At 40.2% G+C, this 22,967-nt stretch overlaps 1 protein-coding gene across 2 annotated transcripts; it reads right to left on the bottom strand.

Moving 5' to 3' along the window:
* Positions 1 to 424: 424 nt before the first annotated feature.
* Positions 425 to 22,288, bottom strand: LOC105919082 (ubiquitin-associated protein 2). 2 transcript variants are annotated; one of them, XM_012854314.3, is made up of 29 exons: positions 22,155 to 22,288; positions 20,598 to 20,732; positions 16,703 to 16,780; positions 16,486 to 16,596; positions 16,154 to 16,310; positions 16,003 to 16,080; positions 15,746 to 15,809; positions 15,449 to 15,531; positions 14,885 to 14,937; positions 14,059 to 14,123; positions 13,689 to 13,920; positions 13,334 to 13,586; positions 13,100 to 13,237; positions 11,686 to 11,822; positions 11,205 to 11,434; positions 8,744 to 8,990; positions 8,616 to 8,655; positions 8,402 to 8,528; positions 8,162 to 8,219; positions 7,850 to 8,057; positions 7,566 to 7,657; positions 6,823 to 6,873; positions 5,997 to 6,075; positions 5,096 to 5,296; positions 3,340 to 3,510; positions 2,272 to 2,376; positions 1,894 to 1,967; positions 1,408 to 1,599; positions 425 to 1,249 (listed from the first exon to the last, which is right to left on the bottom strand). In XM_012854314.3, the coding sequence occupies exons 2-29, from the start codon at positions 20,691 to 20,693 to the stop codon at positions 1,154 to 1,156; spliced, it is 3,516 nt and encodes a 1,171-aa protein (XP_012709768.2). In that variant the 5' UTR covers positions 20,694 to 20,732; positions 22,155 to 22,288; the 3' UTR covers positions 425 to 1,153. The 2 variants fall into 2 exon arrangements, with proteins under 2 accessions (XP_012709768.2, XP_012709769.2); XM_012854315.3 differs by having other exon boundaries at positions 15,449 to 15,495.
* Between the last annotated feature and the right edge of the window lie 679 nt (positions 22,289 to 22,967).

The raw sequence follows: 22,967 nt of genomic DNA, 5'->3' as shown, positions 1-22,967 counted from the left end.
ACGTTTTTTAAAGCCATGACTTTACCAGACTTTTTTTTTTTTTTTATAAATGGTCAATCTGACACTCAGCAAATCCTGTCCTAAAACAGGAAAAGTTGTTTTTGATGTTTTCTTTTCACTGATGAAGCTTGCTAATGCAATGTTTGCCAAAAGATACTTAAAAAGATGCAAAGCTGGTTCTGTACCTTGATTTAAACATCCCAAACAATTAAATACATTTATAGAGTTCTCGCTGCATCATAACTGACCCACTTCCTGCTAAATATAGCCATAGAGGAAAAGTCCTCCCAAATATTTTAAAATAAAATTTTAAAATATTTAAAAAAAAATTTAAAAAATATATATTTTTTTTAAATAATTCATGGAAATCATCTCAAGCACTGCCAGTGTAAAAACTGGGACCCACAAACAAAAAAGACAAGAATGACAGGTTGGAGCTCCAACTGCTCAGAACTTTATTTTGAGAGAAATAAGGGTTAAAATTAAATTAAAATATAAAATTTGGGTTGGGCAGGTCTGGTCTGTAGTTTTTAAAAAGGGGAGGTATGGACACACAGAGGGAAGGCAGCTTCCAGGAAAGGGGGAGAAAGGCGGGAGGAAAAGATACAAAATAAACTTGAAGTGGATGATTTGGGCAATACAGGAAGTCATGTATAAAAAAAAAAACAAAAAAAAAAAAACAAAGAGACAGATGCAGTTAGTCAATATAAACCCCACCCCCATCTGAAATGTCCTCATATGTGATCAGTGCTACTGCTCTCTCCTTTTCCTTTTTGTGTTTCTTCCAGGAGGATCGGATTATTCATCCTCTTCGCTCTCATTATGTAACAATTTTTCCTGCAGTTTTGAAAAAAGTAAACAAAACGTCCTTCAAAAATAATATGCGTCAACCACTTTTTATGTTCTACTATTACATATACAGTATATATATATTTATATATAAATACATACATAAATATCTTACATGTACAACCAATTTTGAAAAGAAGGGGGAAGAGAGAACCCAAAAGACTTATGAGGACTTGGGGAGGTGGGGAGAGCATAATGCTCATTGTAAGGGTAGTGTGCCTGTTTTTATCTTAATTTTACACACACACGCTCTCATGCAACCACACAGCCTTTTGGGGGAAAAGAGGGGAATGGGTAGCATTCCTCAGTTTGCCCAGTAGGGGGAGCTGCCGTAGCTAGACTTGCTGCCTTGGGTTTTCTGCTGCATCCCACTGGACTGGTTCCGCTGACCTGGACCACCCTGCAAAGAAGAAAAAAGAAAAAAAAAGTTTGGCTGAAACCTCCCCACCAAATCACAACTTGAGTCCCGTTCAATCAAAGCTTTCTCACAAATTTGCTATAATTGTGCCATTCAGATGTTCTCAAGATGACATGTTTGACCCATTAGCCTTTATTTACCTGTCCGTCTTGTGTTAGGTGGTGGTGCAGCAGCTGGGAGTGGGGCTGTTGGTGCGGAGGCAGGATGTGCAGGAAGGGAGCAGGAGCGTAGCCAGGAGCTCCGCCGGGGTTCATGGGGCCTGTTCCTCCGAGCGCTGAGGGCAGACTGAAGGGAGGGGGCGTCCCGGTGTGGAAGCCTTGCTTGTCAAACGACTGGGAAAGAAGACGACAGAGGTTCAAATTCATTTTTGGGAATAAATAAGTCAGTTGTCACTCATTTAGTTGTACTCTGCACGCAAGAAAAGAGTTTTTCTAATCAATATTTAAAGTAATTTTGGCCAATTTGTCTCCATACCATCAAGAGTTTGGTTGAACATCTGAGGCTGTAACTTATTTTCACTGACATGTTCATTTCCAATCATTTATCTCTTGTTTTTGGCTACTTACTTCACCAACATGGGCCCACATATATGAAACATTGATCACACAAACAAAGACAAGAAACACCTGAGTTTTGCTGTATATGGAAGCTCCCATGTCAGGAACTCCAGCGCCTGTTGCCGATCCAGATAACCCTGGTGCTGAGAAATGAGAGCGAGAGAGAAATGGAAAAGAAATATTACAATCAAAAGATACCTGGAACGGCAGTGAAAAACAAGAACAGGAAAAAGCTTAAGGGATCAACAGAGAAGAAACATTTCTATCGTCTAGGACTAGATGCTGAATGTCTGATTCCATGTTAGTATTACAGCCGACAGACAGCAGCAGGTTAGGTGCAGAGGCAGGAAGTCTCAGTTTCAGCTGCTGTATCCTGTGTCTGTAGATTCCCATGTTTTCACTGCAGCAAATAATGATCGTTTCAGTATGCAAATGTGTTGCGTGTACCTTTCCCTGGGCCGCTGCCTGCTGACTTGGCCTGGGACTGGGCGGAGCCTCCATACGCCGTCTTACTGTATTCACCGCCGTGGGCTTGAGACAGGTCATCAAAAGCTAAAGGACAAGAAACGGTGCAAGACAGAAAGAGGGGTAGGGATCAGAGGGGAAGGGAAGTGAGCAAAAAATTAATTAAGAAACAAACAAACAGGAAAACTGATGGGTGGAGAAGATGGGATGGCAGCAGGTCTGCTGACAATGAACAGTGTGACTATTTGTCCAACTTCAGGACGGATTTTATCCAAGAAAGTAGGGCTGGGCGATATGGATTAAAAAATAAATCTCCGATTTTATCATACCAAATCAGATTAATCGATTTTTTTCCTCCTTTTTGTTTCATAAAAAGAAATGAAAGAAATTATTTTAAAGCCTTGCTTTTATGTCAAGCATTTCGTCAGGGAGTTGACATGAATTCAAAGTGCAACTAAAAACAAGCTGTGAAACATGCCTGTAAAACAAGATGGCAGCCGTGCCATTATAAACAATGAAAATATAACAAAACATTTGCTGCTAGTGGTATTACACATTGAGCTAAGAACAGGCTTCACTGCACTTGTAAACTTCAAACTAAGTTAAAAAAAAAAAAAAAGTAAATAAGTAAATGAAGTACCTCGTATTATGGTAAAAAAAAAAAAAAAAAAAAGGTTTCCATTTAACAATATTTTGACAATACATTTTCCTAAACATATTCAGCATTACATGCTGTTCTCTTCATGGAAACCCAATGAGTGTATTGGCAAAATAAAATCCAGATTTTCCAAAAATGAAATCTTAAAGAATTGTAAATTCGAATTAATCGATTACATTGATTTATCGCCCAGCCCTACAAGAAAGCAGCATAAGCAAAACCAATTTCATATACACACAGCAGGGTTTCATCTTTCCTTATAAACATAAGACCAACTTTTAGCCATATATAGTCTGCAGTCATTAAAAAAAAATAATCTAAATTTTACATCAAGAAAAGTATTTGCTTTGCACCAACTATGGGCTACATTGCTTTGCTAGAAGTCGTCCCACCTGCGCCGTAGGCGTGCTGCCCATAACTTGGCTGATGCTGCTGGTGGTACTGACTGGAGGGGTTGGCCAGCCCCATGGCAGGCTGCTTGGCGGAGGCTGGAGGCACGAACACTGTGGGGCCATACTGGAAGGCTGAAGGAACGCCAGGCATGCCAGCGTAGTACGGCAGACCTGAGAGTAAAGCACACAGGACAAAATAAATCTTAGTCCTGGTTTAAAAAAGGAAAAAAACTGGCCACAAAGGTACCAGTACATGTATGATTATATCATAATATAGTCCAACATTCACATACACAGCCTCATTGCATCCTTTATATGAGCTCTGGACAGCGTAATTAGAGACAACTACTTATAAACCCATTTCAAATTCTTGAATTTTTAGGGGGAAGTAGTTACTTAGATCCAGGGAAAATAAACAATTACAATTATTTTGTCCGTACTACCCTGCTCTTAACAGTTTCAATAATAACCCAGATAAAGACGTAAATTAATACAGCTTTTAATATGCCTTATTTTTCGGACCATAAAGGCGCACTAAATATTCTTCCCAAGTGTGTAATATCATTCTGCCCCTCCGCATACACAGCTCTCTCCTGAGAGGAAGAGTTATCCGTCTCTGCTGGGAGGAAACTGGTTGGACGACACTGCCCTGTTTCTAACATAAGGCCAAAATAAACGTAACTTTTATACTGAATAACTTACTAGTTCTATTGTTGCTAGCATGTACTCTGGGCGTTTAGACATTACAGTCAGGCAGTCTTGTAGACAGCTCAGGGGTCCGATCAGGTAGTGACGCAGTGTACCGTAATACTCCTAATAACCATTGAGCGGGGCGGCTTCGTTGCTTACCAAAGTCGTACTTAATTAAATTTTACACACTTTAACTGATGTTTGAGCGCATTGTACCACAGAAAACCATTCAGTAAGCACAACTTTAATCATATATAAAAAGGCGCACCGGATCATAAAGCGCACCATCAATTTTGAGAGAAAAAAATATTTATGTGTGCCTTATAGTCCAAAGAATACAGTAGCATCCAACAGATTAATAACAGCTAACAACTAATTTATTTTCAAATATTGCCAAAAAACTGAACACATAGATCCTTGAAGCATTGTGGGAAATTATATAATACAAGTTAAAACTGGAAATATACTGATGTAGAAAACCTGTTTGCAGTTCTGTTTAAGAGTGGAAACAGGCTTTAGTTAACATTTTATTCTGGATACTTTATGAAGGGGAGAAATATAAACGTCTTTGATTCATTTCATCAAACTGATCTTCAGAAAACAAATTTCATGCACAAGGTGCCTCTGGGTCCTTTTTGCAAAGCTGTACACCGACCACAGCCGCATGCTAAGTGAAAGAAGTTAGGATTAGTGAACGGAGCTTTGCTCTTCACTAGTCGTTGGGTAAATGGGTTTAAAGCAAACCAAAGATGCTGTCATAACAAACAGACCTATTTTAAAAGACATATTAAAAAGTCATTTTAAAGCTTTTACATCCCAGGTGGAAAAAAAGCTTAAAAAGGAGAAATCTGAGCATTGAAGCACTTTGCAGAGCGTACCACTGGTCAGGAATGGTTTTCTGCTGCCACTAAGATGACATTTCTGCATGTTTGTGTGTTTCTCTTCAGTTTTATTTTAAGTTGGTTTCCTTTTATGTGTAGTTCACAAGGTCAAGGAGTAAACCTTTGGGTAGAGGACCTCTAGTCTGATTAAAATGACCCAATGAGAGGTTTTTGGTTTTCTTTACCAGTGTATCCGTAGCCAGGTGGCAGAGGAGGGTTGAGGAAGGCCTGGTTCTGTGTCTGCTGACCCTGGTTCTGACCCTGTCCCTGTCCTTGTGTCCCTGCCTGCTGGGTCTGTTGGGCCTGCGACGGCACGCCGGCTGTAGACAGGCTGGTTGGTGGGGCCGGGGAAGAGGAGTCATTCCTGCCAAACTTTGTTGCCTCACCTGGACAAAAATAAACAGAAAAATATTGGAAGAAATTATCTCAGAGGATTTTGAACATCTTCAGATAGACAGGTTTACCGAGTCTGACATTAAGTTAGGGCTAGAGTGCTAGAAATGATCAGATGTCAATAAAAATGTGTGCAACGTCACAATTATAAAAACGACAACTTACTCATTTGGGTCGTTTAAATACTTCAGGAAACAAGCATTAAAACTCTGCGTGCCAATTCTATATTTGACCAGAACCAACGGTGAAAATATGGTTTGTAAACCTCATCAGCCTGGTTTATTACAGTCAGGCTAAACTGTACATTAATACGTTTGGAGCATCCTATCGTTATTGCTGATGAAGGTGCTTCAACTAAGTACTGGGCAAAGGGTGTGAATACTTATGTGCATTATTCTTTATTTTATTTAATTTTTTAAAATACAAAACACCTCGAAAACTTTCTGCTTTGTAATTATAGAGTATTGAATGTAGAATTTTAAAGGAAATCCATTTTGCCAGAAGATTACAACAGAAAAGGTGAAGAGATGAGAAACACCTCCCAGAGTCAGTAAAATAAGATTTAATAACGTCACGCTAACAGCAAAGCAGCCATAAGTTTTCCAATTAAAGAATACACGCACGAGGGGGAATATACATCTGTAGTTTTGTGACAATTATTCAGTGATAACGCTCAAAGCACACTTTACTCACCAGAATATGGGTTATTAGCCAGGCTCTCTCTTCCAGGGATTGGAGCTGTCGCACCAGGGAATGTTACGCCATAGTAGTCCTGATAAGTAGAGGAAATAATCAAGAGTTTAAAGAAGTAGGTGTGGGATATAAATAAAAAAAATAAAATAAAAAAAAAGAACTGTACAGCAATTATAAAGACTAAGTTGATCCTAAACTTTAACTCTAGACAAACTATCAGTAAAAACATGTTTACACGTAGCTGCAATTCAGTTGATAGTTGAGACTTTGTTGAGCATCAACAAAAATTCATCATGAATTCATCGTAGTAGCCTACCCTACAGACACAAACCTGATTTACCAAAGTGACCAGTTACATGTTTTTTTTTTTTTGTGCAATTAAGTTACTCTTAGGAGAAAGAAAGAATTTGGTCATATTGTTTAGAAAAACTGAGCAGGCAGTGCAGAGAGTTGGCTAAGAGCCGACATGAAGACTGAAATGAGAAAACTACGTAGCGGAAAAAGCAAAAGACCAATAGAAAACGTAAAATCTGTTTGAAAAATGTGTTTAAAAGCTAAAAATAAAGAGTTTAAACACAAAATAAATTTGCAAGCTATAACTACAGAAAATGATTTTGCACAAATAAGTATTCGTTTGGACAAATAATGCATTTCCTCTATAATCGCTTCAAAACTCTGATGTGAGACCTGCATGGATCCGAGAAGGTTGTGGACCTATTTTTTTGCCATTAGTGCAGCATTAAAGAGTAATTACATGGTTGTGACTTGGTAAGGGAGCAAGGCACCATGGGTAATGCAACTGTTAGTGAGATAAAAACAGACTCACCAAAGGTAGTCGAGACTGAAGCATTTGCAGGTCTTCATATCCATAGATTTGCTGTTGGAATAAAGGGAATGTAGGAAATGAGTGTCTTGTAACACGGTGGGTACTTTCTGTAACAATGACTAATATTCCCAGAATTTTACATTTACACAAAGCTAATCCACTGAAACTACAAGAAACATAATCATCCATCCGGTTGCAGCATTTTAATGTTTCAACCATATTCTCCTCGGAAAGTTGAACCACAATGTCAGAAAAAAAGTATGTTTTCAAAATGTTTCACAAATAAAAATCTTAAAAGTGTGGAGTGCATTTGTATTCTGCAACATTAAATTACATCCTTCCCTCCAGCTGTGAGCCTTTAGGGGCATATGCCCCCCTGAAGGGGGAATAATGGACTCAACTTCCCAGAGTGCCGTTCAACATATGGAATATTGGTTTATAATCTGACCCTGCTTTATATTTCTCCAAATTAATCTCAGACCCATCGACTGTTTTCTGCACATGAAAGCAAATGGCTGTGCCTGGTTTTCTTCACTTGGAGCAAAAAGGGGCTAGACCCACACGTCTGATTTCCTATTTGCAAAATGTTTTACAAACCGTGAATCATTTTTCCCTTCAACTTTAAAAAAAACTTTGTGTTGGTCTTTTGTATAAACTTCATTCAACTTTGTGTCGTAAAAACCATTAAAAAAAATCTGAAGGGGATGAAGACAAGTCACTGTATTTGAGGAAAACGACGTTACCGGGTAAGCAGGAAGCAGGCCACCGGGACCCATGATGTACTGGTTGGCCAGCAACGGTGGCACTCCCTGGGCCAAATTAGGAGGAGCTTTGCCTGCAGGAGAGGAAGAGCAGAAATCCATGTCTGACTTGAACTTTCATAACATAGTGATGTGAGAACATGCCGGTTTGGAGTACACCTGAACAAAATCTCAACTATTTAATCTGAATTTTACAGACAACTCAGGTAACCAATTTGAAATATGAATCCAGGATGACTCCTGTGCCCAGATAAGCAGGACTGTACCAGAAGTGGTGGTGATCTGCGCTGCGGTGCGGCTGCTCGGAGCCGAGATTGAGGTGTTTGCGCCATTCTGAGTCAGTCCTGGTCCTCCCGATTGGTACAGACCATTGGAGGATGAACTGCTGACGATCGTGGGTGCACTAGGAGGGACAGCCTGGCTGGAGGAGGATGATGAAAAGGCATGAAGGCTGCTGCTTTCCTCATTGGTTATCTGGTTGAGGGGGAAAAAAATAAAAGATCAGGCATGATCATAAGAAATTTCAAGTCTAAGAAACTAAAATTTTCATCTCTGACATAAGATGCATTTAAACTTACCGTGAGGGAAGAACTTGTGACATGAGCTGATCCAGACGAGTGAGCACTGCTCATGTGACTATAAAGACAATACATTTATCAATATGATGCTAATGTCATTTCTGAGTTTTAAGAAAGGCAGGATTTGGGGAGTTAGGAGATTCAGAAGTGTGTTTTTCTCCACATCATAGAATTAGGATATGTGCTTGTAACCATCATTATCTCCATGTTAAACGGCAGCAGGAATGAACCAGAAGTTACCTGCTGAGTGATGCGATGGGGGTGGACTGGGACGGTGTGACTACAGGAGAAGGAACATGGTGTCCTGATCCGCCCTCACTGGTCATAACAGGAGATTCTGTTTTCACAGCTCTAGATGACGTGGAACCTGGTTTAAAAGAAGAAAAACAATGTAACCGGCGGGTTTAAGAAATAAAAAAGTTTAAATAGTAGGTAGAAAATAGCTTGTACTTACTTTCCTGCGTACCCTGTGTCTTCATAGCACTGTAGCCATTCTATAACAAGAAGTGTTCATTTAAAAATGTGCATTGCAGTAGCCGCACCGAGCCTTCAGGAACTAACCAGGACCAGAATGTCGCCTACCGTCAGAGGAGCAGCGCCGCCTGATGGGACGTCTTTGCTCTGCGAGAAGCCAAGATGAGGAGCCAAAGTTCTCGGGCCGCTGGTTTCCACTCGGCTGGTTGGAGTAGGGACCGAAGAGGCCGGTGGTGCTGCTGCTGCTGCACTGGGGAGACCAAGTGAGGGGGAGGGAGTCGCACCAGGTAGGCCCAGAGAAGGGGAAGGAAAGTTGGCGTCTGAAACAGCCGAGGGCAAGCTGCTCATGTGGTCGCTGTTCACAAGACCAAGAAGACGCGCAGAAAATATTCATGAGAAACATAAAAAATGTTAATAAGAGCCAAAGCTGCACAGTATATGGAAAATGTTTTCTATCATGATAATACCATGTGGGCACATACATAACTACACTACTTAGACAGCAATAGTTTAGTTAATTATACGGTTTAAATAAAAACCATTAGGAAAAATGTAATGTGGAGATAATGTGTTTTGATAATTGGACAATCCCAGAATGTGGGTCGCAATATTTTCCAACAAAATCCATACGTGGATACGCACGCATGCCAGAAACTGTCAAACTAACACATTTTTTTAGCGCTGACTCAAGGTCCTCCAGCAGGTTTGTGTAAATATTCAAATGTGTTCAGAATAGGGCTGAACGATTTTGGAAAATAATCTAATTGCGATTTTCTTCACCTTAATATTGCGATTTAATGTGATTTTTTTTTCAGTTTAATTTATCATGTCTTTTTAAACATATACAAACAACAATCTGTTTCATCACTGTGCAGATTAGGTGCTAAAAAGACCCACTGCGTCTCAACTCGGAGCAGAAATTACTGCGTTCTGCCAACGATATATTTCAACCAAAATTGCAATTTGATTTTGACTTTTCTCTGTATTAACCGCAAGCAACAAAAATGGCCTCCAGATGTTTGTAAACAAGGACTATTTAAAACAAACTTTTGAATAATATTCTGACTAATAAAAACATTAAGAGAACAGCTTTTAATTGATTTGGACATCAATCCTTGTTGAACATAAAGTGCAAAGTGCAACCAACAAAGAAGTCTATGTATTAAACTGGTTGACCAGTACTTTATGCTATGGTGATATTCCTGAAAGTTTCTGGCAAAACAGTCTGATTATATAAACTCTAAAACAATAAAATTAGATTACCTCACTGCTGCCACTTTCTTCCCTTCCATGAGGAGGCAAACCCACTTTGTAACAATGAGTGAATCAGACATGTCCTTTAGGTGTCAGTAAAATGTTTATAGCTACAAATTGCAGACCTCTGTGATTTGGAAATTGCGGGGTTTTTTTTATTGCGATTATATTGCAAATGCAATTAATTGTGCAGCTCTAGTTCAGAAACCCGATTTACTCAGCTTAACCAAGATAATTTATGTTCAAAGCGCAGCCGGCCACGATGCTCATCGGCTGACATCTGAGCTCCTTTTCCACAGGGTTTCCCCCACTGTGTCACAGACTGGAGGCCCGCCAGGCGTTACTCGCAGCAAGCAAGCCTCCGCTGTGTAAAGGAATAAGTAAATACTGAAGCAACAAAACAGTCTACTTTCTCTAATGAGGCGAGCCTTCCCAAGAAGTAAAACTGAAGAGTTTATACTTGAACTACATTAAATAAAACGGGAAAAGAAAACCAGGATTACCAAATCAGAGGTTTGAGTGAATATTTGCAGCCTGAGCTGAACAACAGAGAAACAGCAGAGAATTCACCTGAAAGAACGCAAGTCAATAATTTATTGAACCCAAATTAAAACTAAAGCAGACCTGCCAAAGTATGGATTTTGCTGGAGAGTGTGGAGAAACACACATTTTGGGATTGCCCAGCTATTCAACTATATTGGAAATAATTGTGGAAATAATTGGATATTTGATGTATTTTAAATAGAAAAGATTATTGCAAAAATTGCAGGGGAGATATTCCTTTAACCATTTCCTCCAGTCGCCAGTATTGGTTTTATTGGCATCTGGTACCAAATCTGCAACGACCAAACACCACAAGACACGGTGCAGGAAGACAGAAAAGGTAATAAAATATATAGACATGGAGAAATAAAATTAGTTCTTTGAATCTTGGAATTAACAATTTAAAAAGTTGAAAGAAACTGGAAAACTACTATCCTAACATGTAATAGTTGAGGACTTGGGACGTTATTGTTTGAAATGGGACATTGCATTTGGCAGAAGCATAGAAAGATCTAAATATGTGCAGCAAATGTCAATAGAGCCCCCATTAAAAGCGATAACACCAGTTCACCAGTTTTATGTAAAGGATTAAAGGCCTGAATTTAATTACATTATTTAAAATTGGATACCTGAGCCCTACTTTATATCTATTGTGTTATGCATTCTTGTTAAAAGACAAAAAGTAAAGGTTAACTTGGTACCATTAGGTCTGGGTCCTTTAGTACATGCTATGCCCACTTGTCTTTCTTGTCTGCTAATAATACACACATACCCCACAGGTCCTGCCTTGGGGAACATGCTGCTCTGTGCCTGCTGTGTGGGAACAGCTGCAGGAGTGGGCATGGTGTTCTGAGCCAAGGCGGATGTATGTTCCCGCACCAACTCTGTCTGAGGCTCTGCTGTTACACTTCCTGCTTCAGATCCAAAGTCGAGCGCTCCAAACTGAACGTTCAGACCAGAGATGTCTGCTGAGCCTGGCATTTCCACCGCTGAAGATGGAATCTGAGACCGACAGAAAGAATGTCTTGTAGAAAAAAGGAGGCAAGCAGACACTGGTATGCTTCATGTATACTTCTTATTTACACATGGGGGTAAAAACAACCAAAGCTGCATGGTGACCAGCATTGATATGATCACTGTGGACAATGATTTGTATCTTTATACCTTAAGTTAATTTGATACAGACAATATTCTTCATCCATTTAACAATCTTAGTCTATATTTTTTTTATGTTAAGAGTCCAAAAAGTTCACCTTTGAGGGGGGAGGAGCTCTGCGTCGCTGGGTCTTCAGCTGTCGTTGAGGAGGATCAGTGACTGAGAGATCCAGGCCTGGCAGCTTGCTTCCTGGAGAGGAGCCGTCTCTTACAGGGAGGCCAGAGGACTCATGGCCTGAAAGTCAAAACAACGTTTTTACATAACATACAAGCACAAAGTCACAGCACTGGGATGAAACAAAAGTGTCAAAGGAAAACCTATGAAACAGACTGTTAAAAACGGTTTGCATTATTTATTCATTTAGCTGAAATACTACAAAACTACATGAATACATTTTTCACTATCTAAAATAAGATATAGAAACGTTTTAAACATATTGTAGGTCGCTGGGAACCTACAATACCCATGAATGAAGGCAAACCATAATCAAGGCTTCTGTTCTGGCATAAAATTCAAGTTTGAGCCTTTTTAGCGTGTCCTCCCCTTTTCTCTCTCTCTCTCTGACCATTTTCCTTTTATTGCTAAACTGAAGCAAAGGCTAGTGAAGCTACAAAAAAAAACTAAATGATACCAAAAAATAAAACCTTTTAAAAAGGAATATAAACACTAAGCCACTCACGTTTTACATATTGATAATCAGCGGGGTGAATGAATGCTACTACATTATCTAGGGCTGAACAAATAATTGCATTTTCAATATAATCGCGATTTAAAAAAACGCATTTTCCAAATCGCAGAGTCTGCAATTGTTGGCTATGTAACAATTAAGGAATTAGACACGTCCATTAAGTGTTGGTAAAATGTTTAAAGTGGGTTTGCCTCCACATGGAAGGGAAGACAGTTGCAGCAGTGAGATAATGTAATTTTATTACTTGTTTTAGAGTTTGTATAATCATACATAGCATTAAGTACAGGTCAATCAGTTTAATACATAGACTTGCTTGTTGGTTGCACTTTATGTTCAACAAGGGTTGATGTCCAAATCAACTAAAAGCTGTTCTCTTGAACAATATTCTGATTAATAGAAACATTAAAAGTTCTTGTGTTAAATAGTCCTTGTTTACAAACATCTTTATTTAGAGGCCATTTGTGTTGCTTGTGGTTAACGCAGAGAAAAGTCAAAATTGCAATTTTGGTTGAAATATATCGTAGGAAGAATGCAATAATTACTGCTCTGAGTTTAGATGCTGCGGGTCTTTTAGCAACTAATCTGCACAGCGAGGAAACAAGTTGATTTATTGTTTGTATACGTTTAAAAATACATGATAAATTAAACAAAAAAAATAATAATAATAATAATAAATCGCATTAAATCGCAATATTAAGAAAAGAAAAAAAAAAAAAAAAAAAAAAAAAAAAAAAAATCGCAATTAGATTATTTTCCAAAATCGTTCAGCCCCAACATTATCCGATACACTTATCGTTAACGTCATAAGATCTTCTAAATGTACCTGGTGGCGTGGGGACCTGTGGTGCGTGTGACTGAGACAGCCCCAGAGGCTCTGTGGTGGGCAGTATGGAAGACTGCTGCTGCCTTTGAGCAAGCTGGCTGAGGACAGCAGATGGCTCTGGCTGATGCTTCATTTCCACTTAAGAAAACAGGAACAAAAACTGTTAGAGCTGGTGACACATTGTTAAACCATAACCCATGTACTAAATCTTTAGCGTTTTAAAGATAAACTTACAGCTTTGGGAAGCAACAGGGCCATTTTCAACCCTCTGAGCCTTGGTGTCTGCAGTGGGTGAGGGTGCAGGAGCTGGACTCTGCATTGGAGGTTGTCCCGGGTCTTTGGAGACACTACTGCTGCTGGTTGCCAACACCTGACTGGTTCTTTGAGGCAGCCGAGGCCCGTTGACTTGCTCCGACATGCAAATGTCCGGGGCTGGTCCTTGCTTAGCTGCGTTCAGGGACCCAAAACCAGAACCTATGACTGAAGACTGGGAGCATAACAGACAAAGTGACCAATAGCTCCACCGATTAGTAATCTGTATAAAAATATAGGTTCTTGCAAAGGTGCAAAGTTGTGTGGTAAAGATTACCAGAGCAGCATGTGCATAGGTGGTGCTAGCAGAGGCGGCATGAGCATAGCTGTTGGCTGTGGCATGTGCGTAGCTGTGTGTTGCAGTTCGTCCGTTGTGGTGGGAGTTGGTGAACACCAGGCTTTGACCCAAATCCTCTGCTGAGGGACCATCGACAATTGCTCCCAAGTCGGAGTCCACGGAACCTCCTACGGTCATTCCAGTCTTAGGCAGTATGCTAGCCAGGTCCACACTGAGCCACAGCAGGACACGAGGACAGGAGGAGAATTAGTGGAGAGGATAGTTTCCAGAAGCATAAAAGGGGATCAGATCTCTTCAAATCTATTTTATGAATGTGTTCAAGGTTGACAGGCTGAACAGAATGACCTACTTGTGTCCAGGTGTGATGTGGTTGGCCGGAGCAGAAGAGGCAGTGAACACTTTGGTCTCAGACAACTGTGAAAAGGACAAATACAGTCATCAGTTTATGTCTGGATCCGGACCTTCAATCTTCATCTACATCAATAAGCATTTATCACTCAATCTACACTCTTCTCAGTCGAATGCAGGTCATTTCGGCCCCGAGTCATTTTGCAAATTTGGTTGTTTTGTGCCAGGCCTATGTGTTACAGATAGTACTGTCCAAATCAGGGCATTTCACAACGATCTTGTGTCAATTTGTATCCTCAAGAGTTCATTTTCCAGTATTGATCCAGTGTTGAAAAAGTTTGATTATTCCAGACAATAATATGATATTATTCCTGGAATCATATTATTAAGGTAACTGGCAGGGTGTTGATGTCCATTTATCGTAATCGAGGAGAGTTCCTAAATAGATCATGATATTGATTTTAGCCCAAATCGCCCAGCCCTTGTTGGGGTCACTCAGTTATTTTGGTTTAATCAAGAATTCAAATGTGTCAAATTTCAGTCAATTGGCCCATACAGTGAATAGAAGTTGAATAAATGGGTAAATAGGTCTTCAGATATTTAATATATAGATATATTGATGCTGGGAATATTGTCTAAAGAGAAAAAGCCTGACTACAAACCAACTTGAAGAAAGAAAGTTTGTTTTAAAAACATTTTTTACAGTTAAAAGAAAAAGTTTAATTTGATAGAAATATTTTAAAAAATCAGTTAAATTTAATGTAAACAAGTCGCCATGATACTAGATAAAGTTTGGATAATCTCGTAATAAAACAGTAATGCCTTACATCCTCATTCCATTCTTCTGGAGTCCACTCTTCCAGATTGCCGTGCCATGTTCCTGACACAGGGGGAAAAAAGAAAATTCTGTTAAGATACTGCCAACATGTTCCATACAACTCTTCGTATTGAGATTAATTTGACCTTTTCTCTGTGAGCTAGATGCATGGATCTACAACTCTAGTGCTTTAGAGTCCAGCCTAAAGTTGCTTTTGTAAGCGTTCCTGCTCCAACACACCTCAACCAAATGGCTGAATTATGTCCTTAGCATTTTAACAAGTTCTGCAGTAACAGTAATTAGTAATTTATCTGATTAAGGGGTGTTTAAACAAAGGGCCGCCTCTAAAAGCCCCCAGACAGTGGCTCTTGAGGACTGCTGTTCGACACCACAGTGCTAGGGTTTAGTTGGATAACTTGTCTGGATCTGGAAAGATGAGAAACTGTGCTACCAAAGACTGATTCAGAAAAACAAAAGGATGCAGCCATTGTGTAAAAAAAAAAGAAAAAAAAAAAAAGAGAGGAGCAGAATCTGAAGATGTAGAAACTTAAGTTTTTTTAATCATCTTATTTACCAGTTCCCTCAGCAGTTTCATTCCCTTCCAATCTGTCCTGGTTTGCTCTGGAGTTTGGGGTGTAGTCAGCAGGATTAAAAGTACTGAAAAAGTACCACAACAAGCAATAACAACCACAATAACAACACTATTAAGAGAAGCTAGTATTAAAGTACAGGTACTTCAAATACAGCATTGGCGACCCACAAATAAGGGGTGCATGTTTTAACAGATTAAGATTTCCCTAATTTTATAATTATGTTACTATAATAAAACAACATATAGTTCACTCAGGGCTTAAGATTCACACATTCGTACCCCATTCCTTGTGAAGAGAACCTGTTTCCAACAGCCCCTCTTCCTCTCCCACGGCCTCCAACTCCTGAAAAGAAGAAAAAACAGGAGACAAGGGCCGATTGGACATCTCTGCCATAATTTCTGATTAAGAACAGTACAGTCAGAACCAACACACAAAAATACCACAAAGCAACGCCCTAGTGTTAAGAATAAATCAGTTAGAGTGGTAGTTGGTGATTTGCACACATTTATTAAATTGGTTTTATTCTAGTGATTACCTCTGCCTCGCCCCCTGCGCCCACGATCAGCTCCTCTCTCTCCAAGGGTCGCCTCGAACCCATTCTCCTCTGAACGACCTATAATTCAAATCAGAAAGAAATGAGGAAAACCACCCACCCACAATTCGCCCACCTTTTTAACATTTCCTACCTTCACGGCCTCGGCTTATTCCTCTGCTTCTCCTGTTGGACAATCCACGTCCACGGCTGGCCTCCCGTTCTCCTTTCTTCTCCCGACTCTCTTTTAAATCTGAGGTTCCTCCCTCTTTACCAATACCACGTTTCTTGCCTACGGTCTCCCAGGAGTTCTGAACAACAAACAAAATAAACAAATGTGTGTGTTACAAAGTACATTAAATGTTTGTTTATGCAAACAGATTTGTTTTGAAGAAAACAAAAAGAGAACTACCCAGATAACTTGTAATAATATAACTACATTTTTTGTCTCTGTATATATACACATGTTTACATGCATGCCCTTACTGTGTCGGAGGTACTCTCAAGCAGAAAGTTGATGGCTCTGTTTACATCTTCATTGCAGTCATGGAGCGCCACTACGCATTCATCTTGGGTCTTTCCAGTTACTTCAATCAACTGAGAGTAGAAAATTAGAATTGATGCGCCAGAATAAAGTATTTTGTGTTTAGAAGCAGTATGAATCCACTTTCCTGTTTTGTTTCACACCTGTGCAAGTACATACCTGTTTGACCTTATCCTCAAAGTCAGCATCATTGTTGTCGTAAATCATCTGAGCTAAACGAATCTGCTCTGCTGTGGCCTGGTTAGAAAGAAAAACAGAGCTCAGCAAGGACAGCAGAAAAATGTGGTGGCATTTCCTCCTTTAAATCAGTTAAAACTATGTTACGTAGAGGCCCACTGATTAGTTCAGTGGTAATTTCTTGATCTTGCGTCGACCTGCCAAAACACACTATGTAATTTTGATTTCTCTGAAAATTATAAAAGGATGATACCTGATACACCGAGCAGCAATCAAAATATTTCTAGCCTTTAAGCTAAAAGTATGTTTTAATGTATCTTTAGCATCTTAGATTAGTAATTAGAGCATATACATTACAACCCATTAGCAGCAATCTCTGAGGAATACAAATTAACTTTAATTCAAAAAGATGCCATTTCCAAATCCAGCATGTTCTGTCTAGGCAAAGGCTGAAAGCTTAAAGGATAAACCAAAACAACTGTGTTGTACTTCAGCGATCTTGTAATCTACTTAAAAAAAAATCTGTTGCTGTTTTTTTCTCTTTTTAACACTAGCATTACCAGGGTTTTCGACCTCTCCCCTGAAGTCCCGAAAGAGGGTCAAAAGACCCTGAGTCCAAACTGACGACTCTGGTGGCTCAAATTAGCATCCCTTGTTCAATTGTAAATAGGGCCATTGCCTGAGGAATCAGCAGGGGGGGGAGGAGAGCCGAACTCACAAAAGCATTCCACACTTCTGTACTGTCAGGCCAGAAGGTACGTGTGAATAGTCCATGTTGGGGGTGGGTGAGATCTATGATGGAGGCAGCTCTACAGTAGAAAACTAACCAAATTAGCAACACGGGTTGGCGTTCAAAGTTACTGCAGGGCTATCATTGGATGGGGTTAAATAATAATAATAAAAAAAAGACATTTTACTGTAGGCAACCCGTGTTTTCCTTACAAGTTTTCCTTGAAAATTAAGGAGCTGTTTGCTGATTTCATACATCAGAACACCCAAGAAAACAACTTTTATTTCATTAGATTATAATTGCACTGCATTTAACAAGGTCCCCTTTTTTTACTCTGACCAGTTTCCCTGTATCTAGTGAATATAGCATCCCCCAAAGAATAAAAACAACCAACACTATCACTTTACAACTATTACCCTGCAGTGTGGCTAAAACTAAATACTATAATAATAAACAATTGTTTGTTATTAGCAAAGTGCAGCATTTTTGGGATACAAAATCTCTAAAACCATCGTGTATGGTTTATTATGTATGTATGTTATATTATAAATCAACTAGCTGCTTGGGAGTCAGGGTAGAAAAATAAGCCTACTCTGTACTACCATCACAAACAAGGTAGTTCTGAAAATTATTTTAAAGAAGGAGATGTTTGTCTGAGTGATACCCTGTCAGTTTAGGCTGATGACCATGTCCTGGTCATGTCTAATTAGGCCCCTCTCTTTCCGATTTCAATCGAACAATAACAAGCTTATTGTTTCAATCGAACAGTAAGTTTTGTGTTGACTAGAATTTAGTAATTAAGCATTTTTTTAATCTAGGAATATCAGGCCCTGAATACAAATGCAGTCCACACTTTTTCAGATTTGCCTTTGAAAACCACTTTTTAAACCACAGATCCTTTTCTATTCACATTACGATTATGCACTAATTTGTACGAGTAAATGTCATAAAATACCAATGAAATACACTGATGTTTGTAATCATAATTTAACAAAATGCAAAACAGTTCAAGTAGTACGAATACCAAATTGTCCAAATTGCCATTGCCTCTTATACGTTTGTATATTTCTCATGCTGGAATAGGGTGTTTTCAGCTGACGTCACGCTCACGTGACTACTCAGCGCGTCCGCCATATTGGGTGGCAGTCGTTTCGCACCGTTGACCTGCATTGTATGACGCCTTAGGCAGTATTGGAAGTGAACAATGGGGAAAACGTGTTTAATGGTTGGTTGCACGGCCCGTGGAGGTGGAGATCAACGCTTTCTATCGCCTACCAGCCGTAATAGTGAATCAGTGTGAAAAAAAAAAAAAAAACAGCTATCTGAACAACGCCGTCACCTATGGCTGACACGGATATCCAGGTCCGATTTGGACGGTGTTAAGCTGGAATACGCCAGAGTCTGCGGTGCTCACTTTGTCACAGGTAATTAACTGTTAAGTATTTAAAACATATAAGAAGAATATATTAATAATAGGGCTTGGGCGTTATGACTTATTACTTTCCACGGCTGTCGTGTTGACTGCCTCCGCCGCCTCTACTGCCTATTACTACCGCATACTGTACTCCCTCTCTCAGCCGTGTTTTAATTTGATTAATTTCACCTTAACTTGATTTCAACCATGGTAAACCGTTGCTGTATTGTGGGCTGTAACAGCGCAACACATGATCGCCATGGGAAAAACATAGAAACAGATTAATTTTCCACCGCTTTCCTGCCTGGAGGCGCAACCACGGAGAACAACTGTTAGCGATAACAAAGAGTCGTCGGCTCGCTTGGATCGCGGCTGTAAGTCGACCGAACATAACTTTCCACAGTATCCCGATGTCAATGAGAGTGTGTTCTAAACGTTTGAAACACATAGCAGCTAGTTAAAAGTACATTACATGCGCGAGTGGTTGTTAGCGCTAACGGTTAGCATGAGCCAGAGCCCGGCTGAGCGCAGCTTACCTTTGAACGAGTTACAGAGATAAAGAGATCGTCGGCTCGCTTGGATCGCGGCTGTAAGACCGAACATAACTTTCCACAGTATCCCGATGTCAATGAGAGTGTGTTCTAAACGTTTGAAACACATAGCAGCAAGTTAAAAGTACATTACATGCGCGAGTGGTTGTTAGCGCTAACGGTTAGCATGTGCTTACCCGTCTGTACGCAGCTTACCTTTGAACGAGTTGCTGTGTTCCCACTGTTTGCTGGCTTTATGATCTGCAGCTCCTACCGGCGCCAATACGGTAAATACAACTTAATTTTGCACTGGTCATTGTTCTGCTTAAATAATTAAAGCCGCGAGCGGCGTCGATCGGCCTTGCAGCCAAGCGCCTTCGCGCACCGCCCGCCGCCGGCGGGCGGTGCAACACATTTGCGTCGGATTGTTTACATTTTTACCATCTTATTAAAACTCACCCGTCCACGTATGATGGCGATTTCCTTGATGTACATAACCAGATGTGAACTGGTTGTGAGCCTCTAGATCCTTGTAAGCTCTCATTTCCTCAAGAGTGTGCAGAGGGTTTTCACCGAACACCAGGTAATGCACTATGTCGCCGTGCTCTACATTTGGCCAATCATCTGGATTACGGCTAAACAAGGCACCGTGGAGGGCATACGGGTCCATATGGTCGATCACGGAACATTTCCTCAGATATACGTCCTTATCTGGTCGCTCTAGCGTGCTGGCGTACTCATCCATTCGCGATACGATAATACGTGTAAGACAACTAGAGATAAGGAAGTGTGCCACCCAATATGGCGGACCGGAAGTTGGCCAGTGACGTCAGTGAAAACACCCTATTTCAGTCCTCTTGACTTCTGGTCATTGCTCACAGCTGTACCTGGCAGTTAGTAGGGAGTTAAGCTTCCCCCTTCCTTTGGTGCACCAGTAATGGCCTTATTTACAGAACAAAAGCGCCGGTTCACAACTGCTTATAGGATGCTAATTAAAATCCTTCAGGTCAGTCGACCCGTCTCTGGGCTCCAAAGGTAGAAATGTTAAATGACCCTTCTCTGGTAATTCTAGTGTTAAACGTGGCCCTTCAAGCTAAAACTAGATTTTTCAGGTTACCAACCTTTTTTTTTTGTTAATTTCCACTTTGTTTAATAGTAAATAAGAGTATAATTTGAATATGAAATGAATAGTCAATATTTCACCTGTATCTGTTTCTGTGGCTGTGTTGTTTGGGTGGTTGTGGGCAGCATCTTGTCCCGAGTCCCTCCGGTTGGGTTGCTGACCACAGAAGTCATCATATACAGTATATACAAAAAAAATGTACAAAATAGAAAAATCTGTGGGGGAAAAAAAACAAAGTACAAATAAGGTAATTGGAATGACAGTCCTGAAAATTGTAGAACCAAACTACGGCATCTTTAAAAAAATGGTTCTGGGTAAATGCGCAGTACTAGAGCTATACACTTGAAATAGGCAGACTGAGACACACAGTTATATACCATGTAAGACTATAACCCCCCTGTCGCCCCCCACATCCCCGGTTAAATTTAGCCAGCCAAGAGGGGACTGTCCAGGTATCATCTTACAGCTCCCTCTGCCTTTCCTCCCACACACAAATACTGTCAGTATGCACCAGTGTTTATTATCCGGGGGCATAAATAATCAGTCCATCGATAAGCTACAAGACTTAAATCAACAAAATAAAATGAACACAGATCAAAAGCAAAAACACGACTGAACCGATACACAGATCAAAACAGTAGAAATCGAAAGCATAAACATGGGTTACGTCACAAACTTTAACAGACCGTTATCAATAAAACTAGTATTATTATCTGAGAGTAGCGAATATTAGATGGCGTTAAAAAAAAAAACAGCGACGACTGGCTATTTAAAAAGTTAGCAAGCCTAGCAGAAAAAAAAATCGCAACGTTAGAAAGTGGGAGAATCGTCCGCGTTAACTCGATTTTACGCATTATCAATATTTGTGTATTTTATCATTACTATAGATGTGACTCGATTTAACCGACACTGCAAGGCGCTCACCTAAAATGTAGGAGAAACTGAAAAAAAAATGCAGGCTAACGTTGAGTCGAGCTCAAGATAGCGAGAGCCGAGCTAACCGCTAGCCTTTGTTCTTCCAACAGCCCCTGCGCCATTCCTACGAACCGCCGTGCTCCGTTTGCACAATATCAGCGCAGCGAGTCCACGGTTGGCCCACGTATAATAAAACAGGCCTGCTTTTGCTTTACAGTTACCAAGGCAGGCGGAGGGAAAACAAACAGGCGTCTAAACTGCGACGACATATAACCCCCTTTGTGTAAACCCGAGCGAAAAGCTAACATTAGCGGCGAGCTAACCTCTTAAACGAAAGTAACGCGGCGGGGAGTCTCTTCAAAATTCCTGCACTCACGAGTCCGCGGTGCTGCCGTATTTACTTCTTTCACTGCGCCAAACAAGAGCTATTTAGATATTTAAGGTAGCCCTGTAAGCCGCGAGGCTAACGAGGAGCTAAACGCTAACAGCCCCGGCATGTGAAAGGCCTTTTCCTCAAATACAACACAATGGCTCAATTTCGACAGAGCCTCGCGTGTTAGCAAACAACCGAACAACCTGTTCAGCTCGAGTTTCGCACACGCGCGACGTCCACCCGCCGCTGAGAAAACAAAACCAAGCTCCACGACAGAACACGCGTTGAGTTTTGTGGCGGGTCTTGGAAACAGTTGGCCGGAAAATAAATAAATTTGACTTTCTTTTACCTGCTAACACGCTTCGCTCAGCCAGCAGGCAGCAGCAGATAGTGTCACGTGACCCACCGCGCCGTTGTTTTACGTAAGGAGCTCCACAAACAAACGTCAACACCGACCGCGTCACGTGGTACAACGTCGTAGTGCGATTTGGATGTGTGTTCTGCTGTGATTCACAACTACGCCGTTTTAAGAGAGCCAAGTAATACAAATAAGCGTTTAAAAGTTAAGAAAAAGATAAAAAAAACTGTACGTAAAATGTCAATTAAAAATCACGATTTCTGGTGGCGAATTAAATAAGGACACGTCCACAGTTATTGCCTGTCAAAAGGCCTAGAATTACACACAGGTGTATGATCGCGTTAGGTGCACATGATTAGAACAATGTTTACTCACCATTTTAACGCAGAATATCCCTTTTTTAAACTCAGTGTTTTGTTTGCTCCCGACTTCACACTGTTTCATTTTTATTACTGCATTCTTGTGTTAGTTTATTTAGTAAGCACATTGTGAGTATTGTACAACCTAGAGTCAAATTCCTCCAATGTGTACACACATACCTGGCAAATAAAGCTGATTCTAACTCTGAGAAGTGATTTTAAAATGTTTCAACTTCACATCAGACATTCAGTAAAGATTAAAAAAATAAATAAAAATGCACTACAGGTGGGATGTCTAAGTAAGTTCACTCCTAAAATGCTAAAAGAAGTCTCCAAATACACTAAAATGTCATTACAGGATCTGAGGAGGCTCTTGGTACTAGTGTTGTGAAAATTCATGCCTGTATAACCCTGAAAGAGACTGCATACTTTTCAAGTAGAGTTT

This window comes from Fundulus heteroclitus, chromosome 12 (assembly GCF_011125445.2).
Source record: "Fundulus heteroclitus isolate FHET01 chromosome 12, MU-UCD_Fhet_4.1, whole genome shotgun sequence".
NCBI classification, from domain to species: domain Eukaryota; kingdom Metazoa; phylum Chordata; class Actinopteri; order Cyprinodontiformes; family Fundulidae; genus Fundulus; species Fundulus heteroclitus.
Note: the sequence above shows the minus strand (reverse complement) of the source record. Positions and strands in the feature narration are given on the sequence as shown.

What these genes read in the sequence shown, in the direction of transcription:
- LOC105919082 (XM_012854314.3), bottom strand. Translation starts at nt 20,693, where the DNA reads ATGATGACTTCTGTGGTCAGCAACCCAACCGGAGGGACTCGGGACAAG. An exon ending in GCCTGCTTCCTGCTTACCCG is followed by an intron (nt 6,874 to 7,565) that starts GTAACGTCGTTT and finishes TTATTCCAACAG; the next exon opens with CAAATCTATGGATATGAAGA. An exon ending in GCAGCACGCCTACGGCGCAG is followed by an intron (nt 2,377 to 3,339) that starts GTGGGACGACTT and finishes CTTGTCCTTTAG; the next exon opens with CTTTTGATGACCTGTCTCAA.